General features: G+C 45.6%; 1 protein-coding gene across 9 annotated transcripts in view; it reads right to left on the bottom strand.

Moving 5' to 3' along the window:
- Positions 1-551: 551 nt before the first annotated feature.
- ARHGEF2 (Rho/Rac guanine nucleotide exchange factor 2) overlaps positions 552-12,791 on the bottom strand; it is a 113,970-nt gene continuing 101,730 nt past the window's right edge. For all 9 annotated transcript variants that reach the window (XM_072114621.1, XM_072114623.1, XM_072114622.1 and 6 more), the window contains 12 exons: positions 10,407-10,655; positions 10,236-10,312; positions 9,980-10,149; positions 7,464-7,531; positions 7,188-7,376; positions 6,968-7,063; positions 6,794-6,852; positions 6,013-6,054; positions 3,109-3,159; positions 2,541-2,981; positions 2,274-2,460; positions 552-1,992 (listed from right to left, as the gene is read on the bottom strand). In XM_072114621.1, coding sequence (XP_071970722.1) covers positions 1,907-1,992; positions 2,274-2,460; positions 2,541-2,981; positions 3,109-3,159; positions 6,013-6,054; positions 6,794-6,852; positions 6,968-7,063; positions 7,188-7,376; positions 7,464-7,531; positions 9,980-10,149; positions 10,236-10,312; positions 10,407-10,655 — 1,715 coding nt within the window. In that variant the 3' untranslated portion in view covers positions 552-1,906. The remainder of the gene's footprint in view (positions 1,993-2,273; positions 2,461-2,540; positions 2,982-3,108; positions 3,160-6,012; positions 6,055-6,793; positions 6,853-6,967; positions 7,064-7,187; positions 7,377-7,463; positions 7,532-9,979; positions 10,150-10,235; positions 10,313-10,406; positions 10,656-12,791) is intronic.

Genomic DNA, 12,791 nt, shown 5'->3' with positions numbered 1-12,791 from the left:
TTAGTGACTTCCCGCACAGCGCATTATACACGGACAATGCACTTCCATGCACCGGGAAGAAGAAGGTGAACTCCTGGGACCTGAGCGGGGAAGCGACACATGCAGGATATCGGGGGCAGGATCTTAGTGACTCCCCACACAGCGCATTATACACAGACAATGCACTTACATGCACCAGGAAGAAGAAGGTGAACTCCAGGGACCTGAGCGGGGAAGCGACACATGCAGGATATCGGGCGCACGATCTTAGTGACTCCCCGCACAGCGCATTATACACGGACAATGCACTTACATGCACCAGGAAGAAGAAGGTGAACTCCGGGGACCTGAGCGGGGTAGTGACACATGCAGGATATCAGGGGCAGGATCTTAGTGACTCCCTGCACAGCACATTATACACGGACAATGCACTTACATGCACCAGGAAGAAGAAGGTGAACTCCGGGGACCTGAGCGGGGTAGTGACACATGCAGGATATCAGGGGCAGGATCTTAGTGACTCCCTGCACAGCACATTATACACGGACAATGCACTTTCTGGGACTCCTCCGGACGGGTAAGTAAATGAACCCCATTGTATTTTAACAGTAAACTATCCAAAATATCTAAATCTTTCCTGGCAGCAAGTGTTTAGGTCTAAAGTCATCTGTGATCGGGAAAGGCTCCTCCCCGCTGCACTTTAATATGCAGCGTGTGAACACAGCCTGAAAGCTGCCGAGTCCTACAGGTACATTATTATTTTTGTCCAGGTGTCAGGAGTGATAATGATTTGGTCTAGTAACCTGTGTGCGAGGCCTCGGCCTGGTAACAATGATGCCTCCAGACGCGGCTCGTTTGGCTTTCTTAACAGTCATGGAAAAATAATTCCTTCAGCTTCGGGTTATTGGCTTCTCCTTGAACCTGTTTGGATGTGTCAAACAATAACTTAAAAAAAGAAACAAAAATAAAATAATTAAAATTCCATAAAATAATAAATAATGTCCATCCAGCGGGATCAAGGTAAGTGACAATATACCCGTCTTGGAGAAAGCTGCGGCGCTCGGCCACTTCCTGGATGTGGGGGGGGGGGGTCACTAGGTCAATTTTGGAAAATTGTAACTTCTAAAACAAACAAATTGGAATGTTTTCCCCCGTAGTTATAACTGCCCCCAAAAATAGTTGGTTTTGGAAGATTGGGTTTTCTTCTCGCCTTTCATGAGGGAGACATAAGTGATGCCCCGATGTGTTGTGATTTTTTTTAGGGTGAAATTGATGGCACTAAATTATTTGGAATATAAGATATTCTTAGGAGCGGTCATGACTGCGGTCACACATTACGGCCGGCTTGCATTTAGAAACATAAGTCAACCAAAACAAGGAGGGGGGTCTTGGCCCGATTTCATGCGTTTCAGCAGATCCGATTGGCCGAGGCCCCTCCACGTTCCGGTTGACTTGAGGCTTCCATTTGAGTAGCATTTAAAACACGTAACTGCAGCCATAACTTCTGTTCACACTCCGTATTTTCAGCTTCCGGCAACTAAACGGGACACGGAGTCAACAACTTCCGGTTCCATATCCCGAGTGTAACACGGATTGAAGAGCCGGTGATTGGGAGGCCTCACAGATCCCACTGATCGGCCAAACATAATTATCCCTGGACATTTCCTGCTAAAATTTAAGAGAAGTTTGGTAACATTTGGTAACAAGGGTCTATGTGACTTCCCCACATCCACATTCCTGACATGGGCAGGTATCCGAGGGCATGGAAGTTTTTCCGTCAATAAGTGAATTCATTCATTTCTAAAAACAAAATGTATACAGGAGGGGATTGAGCCGTTTCTTCCGCCACTAACAGTATCAGTCACTTTATTTCGCCGCTCCTCTGGGTAGAGCGGTTCGTCCATCTTGTCGTAAATTCCTACGTTCCTTAACTTTCGGAAGATCCCATCTCTGCGTCTCTCAGGTCCTGAACGCTCTCGGCCTCCTCTGGAATGTCCTGCATCCTCAGAAACTCTGCAACGACAGGAGACAAAGGATGTAGAGATCCCAAACCATAGAATCAATGGATAGAGAACGTCCTGCACTATATGTAACAATTTTGTTGCTGTAGTTGTGAAAAAATTCCAAAATGTGGAACTTTGCATCAGCCATAAAGTTTATAAAATAAATGTTTGAACAAACAAGAAAATCAGTAAAATCTTGGTACGAAGAAGAGTAGCGGACATGTGACCGTATAGCGCCACACACTATAGCGCTGTGTATGAGGTCATTTGATCATTGTGGACACCTCTTACCTCGCGTGCTTGAGGGCGATGTTGGCGGCCCACCTCCCTCTTCCTCAGAGGACTCGGTGTCTGCGATCTCTGGGAGCCTTTCCAGCTCGGTGAGGTCACTCAAGTCATCTTTAAGGTCTGGATCATCTTGAAACGTGATGATGGGGAGTTGTCCGTCCACCACCAGAGAGCGCCGCTCGTGATTGGACTGTGTGCGGATAGGACAGAGTTGTTAGAAACTGATGTTGAGATGCAGATTTGGGTGAAGAAGAAGTGGAATGTATTTACCTGAGGAGGGGTGAAGGTTTGGTACAGGGCGTCTCCGGCGGGCAGGCTGCGTCTTCTGGGGTCACATGGTCTGGTGACCCTGCCGAGGTCAATCCCGCTATTACTGCGCTCTCTCTGCACCAGGGTCAGCTGTCTCTTTGCTTCTTCCAGCTCGAGCTCCAGTTTGCTCCTGACCTGCTCGCTTTCCCTCAGCCGGGTCTCTAGGGTCCCGGCCTCCTGAGCTCGCTCTTCACACTGCCTCCTGCTGCGCCTCAGCTCTTCCTGGAGGAGGGTATGCTGCCGCTGCAGCAGGGTCAGCTCCGTCCCGGGCTTATCAATACTCTTAGACAAGGGCTCGGCCACAGTCAGGTCTCGGGAATTAGTACGGGAAAGAGTTTCCTTCTTATCGCTGCTGTCTGGGACCTGGAGGCTCAATAGGCTATCCTGCTGCGTGACCACAACCTGCAGACGAAACAGCAATGATTAGTGCTCCACCTAGTGTTGGGGCAGGTATGACCTCAGTAGTGGTAATACTTCACTGTAGCCTGAATAACATGCATCTAACCAAAATAATAGCACTTATTCTCACCTGTAGCCCGTGTAGCAGGTTGTAGAGACAGGAAATCCTCTGCAGCGCCTCCTACAGGAGGAAAAAGAAAAAGAGAACTTTATTCACCGGTCCGGATTTCTATAATCACTCAAACAATTATCATTATCCTTTGTCTCACAAATGATGGTTCTTAAGTATCTAGGAAATCCAAGTAGACCTTGAAATAATGGGGAAGAAGTCTAAGTGCATATAGTTCATATAGTCTACCATGTCAGTAACTATCTGCTCCAATAATGTGAATGGGCTAAATTCACCCTATAGAAGAAATGCATTGATAAGGGTCCTATCAAGACCTAAGAGGACATCATAATCATACAGGAGACATCTCCAGAAGGATAAACACCCCAAGATGTCACATATCTACATGGCCAAAGGTCCAACGAAAAAAGCAGGCACCCTACGGCTATAGAACTTTCTTTTACAATGTGGAGGAACAACAACTTCCTAATGAGGTTGCCTACATACCAACATCACATTACCAGAGCAATTGGGGAATACCTTCAGTGAAAGACACAAGAGGTTGATCCTTTTACAGTATGGCTAGCCCACAAGGCGCTTCTTAGATGGGTCATCATGGATATAAATGGCAATCGCCGCAAAACGAGGCAAGAAAAAACCTAAAAGCATACTGGCCCAAACTAAACAAATTGGGGGACTGATACAAAAAGACCCAAAAACCTATGCTCCTGATGGAGAAGTAGGATGGACATATGGTCTCCCTTAAAACAACCCACTATGTATCGCATAACAAACAGGAGGAGATCAGGAGGAGATCACCAAAGCCATTCATTCCCCAAAAACCCAAAAGCTCCAGGGCCTGATGGTTTTGCTAACAAGTACTGCCAGTTATTTGGAACGGGGCGTACTGTACCGAGGCGATGTGCCGAGCAGGGTACCCTCCCAGAAGAGATGTTACTTGCCACAGTAGTTACCAACCCAAAACCAGGGAAACCCGCCGACACTCCGACCAACTTTCCTCCCATATTTCTGTGATACCAAATTATATTCCAAACTAATAGCTCAGAGTTTATTGGGAATCCTCCCAAATAGTGCATAACAATCAGGTGGGGTTCACAATCCTCACATGAGACGAGAAGACTGGTCTCACTGATGACCATGATGGAGAGATCTCCAATGCCTTTTCTGCTCCCCACACCGGACACAGAGACGGCATTCGATAGAATAAACTTGTGGTTCGCCTTCTCCACCATAATAAATTTGGGTTCTCTGGAACCATACTGGATGCAATCAAAGTGCTTCACACCATCCCCTCAGCTGGAGTCCTTGCAAATGGATCTCTATCAGATAAGTTCTTGATCACCAATGGCACACGCCTAGGGTGCCCTTTATCTCCACTGGTCTTTACCCATTCACTGAGGCCCATAGAACCAACCCAGACAATGCTGGACTATCGGCAGGGGCTAGACAGCACAAAATCTTCCTCTTCGCATAAGACCCCATTATCTCACTCACTAATCCCACCGCCTCCCCCAGAGGGGTCACAGATCTCATAACACAATTCGGAAGGATATTAGAAGGTCAATAGTAACAAATTCCCAATGCTGGGCTTCCACATTTCATCTTCCTTACGTAGAGCTGCGGAGTTTGGATTTCCATTCCAATGGGAAAAGGAATCAATCCCTAACCTTGGAATTGAACTGGTCACCCCACCAAGGAAAACGGCAGCAGCCAATGTTTCCTCGCTTCTAAGCGCCTTACAAAGAGATTCCTCCAGGGGTGAAGAATCCTCTACAGAATTATGACTTGGCTGAGAGTGATATATTACTTTCGCACATTAGCCGTCTCTATCCCAAACTGTCTTTTCAACCAACTTCAAAAACAAATGCTAACATTTATGTGGGGCATATCTAAGCCACGAGTGGCAACTTTTTAAGCCCCAGAATAAAGGAGGAATGGGGATACCCAATCTGCTCTGGTACTACCATATGACACGGTGGCAGTGCTCTTCAGCATCTGGCAGGCATGAAATCGATAAGGGATTGAACAATAATAGACCCCTGATTCACCGGGTGCAAGTGCACTCAGTTCCTGCCCCATATCGCTACCTAGAGCCCCCTCACTTCAGGCCCATGAGCTGGAAATATATGGCATGAAAACTCAGAGGCCAAAAGTGTGGATAGATAAAGGACATGCTACCATAGCGGACCTGACCGCGGGGGAGAAAGTAAGATCAGCCACTGCCATTGTACAGGAATCTGATATTCTGGGACCCCAAGTCCGGACTATTACACAAATGAGAAAATGTAGGCATTCCTATTTCTTCAAAGAAGGGTTTCAGCTATTTATGGCTATGAGACTGATGTATGGCGCAATGGTGGGGGAAATGGGGACTTCAAGAGGTCACACATTCTTAAGTGGGAAAAAGACCTGGAAAAGGAATTCTCTAGTGCCCAATGGCATCAGCCGTGTGTCTGGATTACCAATCATTAAACTGAACTAACCTCACTGAGGTCCAACAAAAACAATCATAACTAGATGCTACTATATACTCCATCGCATTTAGCCACAATATACCCCGGCACAACTAAGAGGGGCTCATGGCACAACTAAGAGGGGCTCATGGCACAACTAAGAGGGACTCAATTGCTCACAACACCAGTGTCCACAGTTTCTCCATCTTGTGGTTTTGCCCGATACTGAAGCCTCTTTGGATGGGAATTTTTGAGATGCCCTGAACCCCCCCCCGACCGCCCGCCCGCCCATTGGCAATACTCATTCTGGACATTAATAGGTTCACCTGCAAAAATCGAAAAATCATAGCACCGAGTACAGAAGAGGTGATTCCAGCATTGAATACACGGGGCCAAAGGTCGGGCACTGGCTACACAAGGTGACAGTGTTACTGGGATCTGTGGTACTTACCTCCTGTGGACTTTTATTCTGCAGCTGGTTTCCATTCCGGTCCTACAGAAGAGCAGACATGACATGTAGTGACCCGTGTGCCATACAGACCACACACTGAGCATATACACGCAGCCACATGCTGACACCACAGCTGTAACACTGAGTAAGACAACATCACAGCTGTAACACTGAGTAAGACATCATCACAGCTGTAATACTGAGTAAGACAACATCACAGCTGTAATACTGAGTAAGACAACATCACAGCTGTAATACTGAGTAAGACAACATCACAGCTGTAATACTGAGCAAGACATCATCACAGCTGTAACACTGAGTAAGACAACATCACAGCTGTAACACTGAGTAAAACAACATCACAGCTGTAACACTGAGTAAGACAACATCACAGCTGTAATACTGAGTAAGACAACATCACAGCTGTAATACTGAGTAAGACAACATCACAGCTGTAATACTGAGTAAGACAACATCACAGCTGTAACACTGAGTAAGACATCATCACAGCTGTAACACTGAGTAAGACAACATCACAGCTGTAATACTGAGTAAGACAACATCACAGCTGTAATACTGAGTAAGACATCATCACAGCTGTAACACTGAGTAAGACATCATCACAGCTGTAACACTGAGTAAGACATCATCACAGCTGTAACACTGAGTAAGACATCATCACAGCTGTAAAACTGAGTACTTCCTCAGTAAAGCTGTACAGTGTAACGGCTTGAGATACTAAGTATCTGCAAGGATCCGCAGGGAGAGTTGATGGATTTACCTTTTGATCTTCATCCTTGTTAGAATCCAGGGATCCGTTCACACTGCTGCTCTCAGTATCTAGAATGGACAATTATTTCATTATAAAAAAAAATCCATCATATTACAAAAGTCATTCTGGTAAAGTCCAGAAAATCTTCCATATAAAATCTAGCGCCCCCTGGAGGATACTCACTGGGAGTGTTGTGAGGGGTAGAAACATGATTATGATCCATTTTTGGCAACTGCTGATCGGTTCCAATTGAAAGTATCACATCCTTAAGCGCTTCCACTAGAAAATAAATACACAATAGGAATAAATAAAGCTGCTGCAGTACCACATCCGGCCATCGGAGGCAGCGTCAGACTGAACACACGTTTAAACAAAGTGTAATGGATGGCAAGAGGGACCTCACCTTCTTTAATGGCCTCCGTGATAAGTTTCTCTCCTCGGTAGCTGTCTGTGGATTCAGTCCTGAAGAGTTTCCGGGTGTTACCCCCCACACAGATGTCTTCTCCCGCCTGGAGCTGCAGCACTTTAGTGAAAAGGGTCACCTTTTCTTCGAGTATGTCTGCAACTTCTCGATCCCTCTGTTGGATGACCTCTGCAGGAAACACAAGTATAATTATCCTTTAGTGATCCTACAATGGAAAACAAGTTATAGGATACAGGAGATGGAAGTCATGGATACCTTTCAGCTTTCTTAGTTTGGCGTCAACTTCGGTCTCAATCAGTGGGAAATCCTCACGTTTGGGACATCTGAAATAGAAGATCACGTTATATGAGAGCCACCATTCTACAGAAGACTTGTAGGGATCAACAGAATAGTGGCCTGCTCTTCATGTAGTCCATATGGTGGTCACGCAGGATGACCACCTTACCCGTATCCAATGGACAACCATCCATCTGATCTGCAGAAGACGTCTGGCCAACTACTGCTCACAAGAGGTTGGGAAACCGAAAAGAATTGGGTATGCCAAGCTTCAACATTACCAGAGGAGGTTAAAGGGGTTTTCCAGGTACCTTCAGGTGATGTAGAATAATTGAAATCTCCAGAAGATACCCATTGCTTTTGGTCTAGGTGACCATTGCAACACTTGAAACGGGTGTCAAAATAGGGTAAATACCGTAAAAGCCGAGGCCCCTAATTTTAACACAAAAAACTAGAAAAACCTATTGACTCGAGTATAAGCCGAGGGTGGAAAATACATTGGTGACAGCCCCCCAGTATATAGCCCTCCAGCCCCCTGTAGTATATAGCCAGCCAGCCCCCTGTAGTATATAGCCCGCCAGCCCCCTGTAGTATATAGCCTGCCAGCCCCCTGTAGTATATAGCCTGCCAGCCCCCTGTAGTATATAGCCTGCCAGCCCCCTGTAGCATATAGCCCACCAGCCCCCTGTAGCATATAGCCCACCAGCCCCCTGTAGTATTTATCCAATGTAGTATATAGCCAGCCAGCCCCCTGTAGGATATAGCCAACCAGCCCCCTGTAGGATATAGCCAGCCAGGCTCCTGTAGTATATAGCCACCCAGCCCCCTGTAGCATATAGCCCGCCAGAACCACGTAGTATATATCCCCTGTAGTAGATACCCGCCAGCCCCCTGTAGTATTTATCCCCTGTAGAATATAGCCTGCCAGCCCCCTGTAGCATATAGCCCACCAGCCCCCTGTAGTATTTATCCAATGTAGTATATAGCCAGCCAGCCCCCTGTAGGATATAGCCAGCCAGCCCCCTGTAGGATATAGCTAGCCAGCCCCCTGTAGGATATAGCCAGCCAGCCCCCTCTAGGATATAGCCAGCCAGCCCCCTCTAGGATATAGCCAGCCAGCCCCCTGGAGTATATAGCCCGCCAGCCCCCTGTAGTATATAGCCTGCCAGCCCCCTGTAGGATATAGCCAGCCAGCCCCCTGTAGGATATAGCCAGCCAGCCCCCTGTAGGATATAGCCAGCCAGCCCCCTCTAGGATATAGCCAGCCAGCCCCCTCTAGGATATAGCCAGCCAGCCCCCTCTAGGATATAGCCAGCCAGCCCCCTCTAGGATATAGCCAGCCAGCCCCCTCTAGGATATAGCCAGCCAGCCCCCTCTAGGATATAGCCAGCCAGCCCCCTCTAGGATATAGCCAGCCAGCCCCCTCTAGGATATAGCCAGCCAGCCCCCTGGAGTATATAGCCCGCCAGCCCCCTGTAGTATATAGCCTGCCAGCCCCCTGTAGTATATAGCCTGCCAGCCCCCTGTAGCATATAGCCCACCAGCCCCCTGTAGTATTTATCCAATGTAGTATATAGCCAGCCAGCCCCCTGTAGGATATAGCCAGCCAGCCCCCTGTAGGATATAGCCAGCCAGGCTCCTGTAGTATATAGCCACCCAGCCCCCTGTAGCATATAGCCCGCCAGAACCCCGTAGTATATATCCCCTGTAGTACATACCCGCCAGCCCCCTGTAGTATTTATCCCCTGTAGAATATAGCCTGCCAGCCCCCTGTAGCATATAGCCCACCAGCCCCCTGTAGTATTTATCCAATGTAGTATATAGCCAGCCAGCCCCCTCTAGGATATAGCCAGCCAGCCCCCTCTAGGATATAGCCAGCCAGCCCCCTCTAGGATATAGCCAGCCAGCCCCCTCTAGGATATAGCCAGCCAGCCCCCTCTAGGATATAGCCAGCCAGCCCCCTCTAGGATATAGCCAGATAGCCCCCTCTAGGATATAGCCAGCCAGCCCCCTGGAGTATATAGCCAGCCAGCCCCCTGTAGGATACAGCCAGCCAGCCCCCTGGAGTATATAGCCAGCCAGCCTCCTGGAGTATATAGCCAGCCAGCCTCCTGGAGTATATAGCCAGCCAGCCTCCTGGAGTATATAGCCAGCCAGCCTCCTGGAGTATATAGCCAGCCAGCCTCCTGGAGTATATAGCCAGCCAGCCTCCTGGAGTATATAGCCATGGGCGTCAGAAGGAGAGTACACTTTTTGGGGTTTGGGGACTCTTGAGCCGAGTTAGGGTTTTTCAGCTAATTTTTTGTGCTGAAAAACTCGGCTTATACTTGAATATACGGTAAGTACACTTTTTTGGGAAAGCCCCCACTAGCCCAGGCTTGACCATGGAGAACATGTACATGCAGAGTATCAGGGGGAAGAACTTTTGCTTGAATTGGCCGTCGGGAGGAGCGGAAGTTTGTCAGATAGTGTCTGTAGTTGCTGCTTAGACTTACACTTTGACAGCCTGTGCAATCAGCTTCATCCACGTGTTGCGTTCTTCTCGAGAAGCAGCATGGACCTCGTACATCTCAGGAGGCTTGGCGCTGATCAAAAACATTCCTTTTTCCTGGTTGGCAATATCCCGGACAATGAGGTTTTGTAGAGAGATAATAGGTGATTTGTCCTAGGATAGAAAATCAGTGGTCAACATCGGGATGGGTCAAGTCAACACTTCAGTCCAGAAGACCTTTGAAGACCACAAGTTCTCACCAGGGTTGGGAAGTAGTATTTCTGGTCCTTCTCTTGGAGCAGGACAAGGGCATCAGTCATTAGCAGCATGATAACATCTACGAGAAAATATACACCTAGATCAGTCATCAAAAGCCCAAACAGAACATCGCAATACGTCCTGACAGCCCCACAAGTGGTTGTCGTTGTCACCTTTGAAACGCCCAGCGACCGTCTTCCACAGTAAGGAACCTTCATGAACCAACTTCCGTCTCAGCAGCTCTTCCTTGCTGAAGCAATTATTGTCCTGCACCGAGGCTGCGGATTTGCTGTCCACTTTCTGGTAGATCTCTTGCAGACGGAGGTTCTTCTCGTAATTGTAGACATCTTGGTCAATAGAGGAAAGGAGGTCCTTCACGAGTGTCAGAGAGGTGGCCAAGTCCTGGTGCTCCTCCTCATCACCTGCACAAATAAGGGCTTTTAGTGGGCGGCACTCAACAAGCAGGAACCAGAATACGTGTCAGTCACTGATGTGCTGAACCCAATGTTATACAATATATTCATAGAGGGCAGTATTATAGCAGTTATATTCTTGTACATAGGGGGCAGTATTATAGTAGTTATATTCTTGTACATAGGGTGCAGTATTATAGTAGTTATATTCCTGTACATAGGGGGCAGTATTATAGTAGTTATATTCTTGTACATAGGGGGCAGTATTATAGTAGTTATATTCTTGTACATAGGGTGCAGTATTATAGTAGTTATATTCTTGTACATAGGGGGCAGTATTATAGTAGTTATATTCTTGTACATAGGGGGCAGTATTATAGTAGTTATATCCCTGTACATAGGGGGCAGTATTATAGTAGTTATATTCTTGTACATAGGGTGCAGTATTATAGTAGTTATATTCCTGTACATAGGGGGCAGTATTATAGTAGTTATATTCTTGTACATAGGGGGCAGTATTATAGTAGTTATATCCCTGTACATAGGGGGCAGTATTATAGTAGTTATGTTCTTGTACATAGGGGGCAGTATTATAGTAGTTATATTCTTGTACATAGGGGCAGTATTATAGTAGTTATATTCTTGTACATAGGGGGCAGTATTATAGCAGTTATATTCTTGTACATAGGGGGCAGTATTATAGTAGTTATATTCTTGTACATAGGGTGCAGTATTATAGTAGTTATATTCCTGTACATAGGGGGCAGTATTATAGTAGTTATATTCTTGTACATAGGGGGCAGTATTATAGTAGTTATATCCCTGTACATAGGGGGCAGTATTATAGTAGTTATATTCTTGTACATAGGGGACAGTATTATAGTAGTTATATCCCTGTACATAGGGGGCAGTATTATAGTAGTTATATTCTTGTACATAGGGGGCAGTATTATAGTAGTTATATCCCTGTACATAGGGGGCAGTATTATAGTAGTTATATTCTTGTACATAGGGGGCAGTATTATAGTAGTTATATCCCTGTACATAGGGGGCAGTATTATAGTAGTTATATTCTTGTACATAGGGGACAGTATTATAGTAGTTATATTCTTGTACATAGGGGCAGTATTATAGTAGTTATATTATTGTACATAGGGGGCAGTATTATAGTAGTTATATTCTTGTACATAGGGGGCAGTATTATAGTAGTTATATTCTTGTACATAGGGGGCAGTATTATTGTAGTTATATCCCTGTACATAGGGGGCAGTATTATAGTAGTTATATTCTTGTACATAGGGTGCAGTATTATAGTAGTTATATTCCTGTACATAGGGGGCAGTATTATAGTAGTTATATTCCTGTACATAGGGGGCAGTATTATAGTAGTTATACTCTTGTACATAGGGGGCAGTATTATAGTAGTTATATTCTTGTACATAGGGGGGCAGTATTATAGTAGTTATATTCTTGTACATAGGGGCAGTATTATAGTAGTTATATTCTTGTACATAGGGGGCAGTATTATTGTAGTTATATCCTTGTACATAGGGGCAGTATTATAGTAGTTATATTCCTGTACATAGGGGGCAGTATTATAGTAGTTATATTCTTGTACATAGGGGGCAGTATTATAGTAGTTACATTCTTGTACATAGGGGGTAGTATTATAGTAGTTATATTCCTGTACATAGGGGGCAGTATTATAGTAGTTATATTCTTGTACATAGGAGGCAGTATTATAGTAGTTATATTCCTGTACATAGGGGGCAGTATTATAGTAGTTACATTCTTGTACATAGGGGGTAGTATTATAGTAGTTATATTCCTGTACATAGGGGGCAGTATTATAGTAGTTATATTCTTGTACATAGGAGGCAGTATTATAGTAGTTATATTCCTGTACATAGGGGGCAGTATTATAGTAGTTATATTCTTGTACATAGGGGGCAGTATTATAGTAGTTACATTCTTGTACATAGGGGGTAGTATTATAGTAGTTATATTCCTGTACATAGGGGCAGTATTATAGTAGTTATATTCCTGTACATAGGGGGCAGTATTATAGTAGTTATATTCCTGTACATAGGGAGCAGTATTATAGTAGTTATATTCTTGTACACAGGGGGCAGTATTATAGTAGTT

The sequence above is a fragment of the Engystomops pustulosus genome, chromosome 7, assembly GCF_040894005.1.
Source record: "Engystomops pustulosus chromosome 7, aEngPut4.maternal, whole genome shotgun sequence".
NCBI lineage: Eukaryota > Metazoa > Chordata > Amphibia > Anura > Leptodactylidae > Engystomops > Engystomops pustulosus.
Note: the sequence above shows the minus strand (reverse complement) of the source record. Positions and strands in the feature narration are given on the sequence as shown.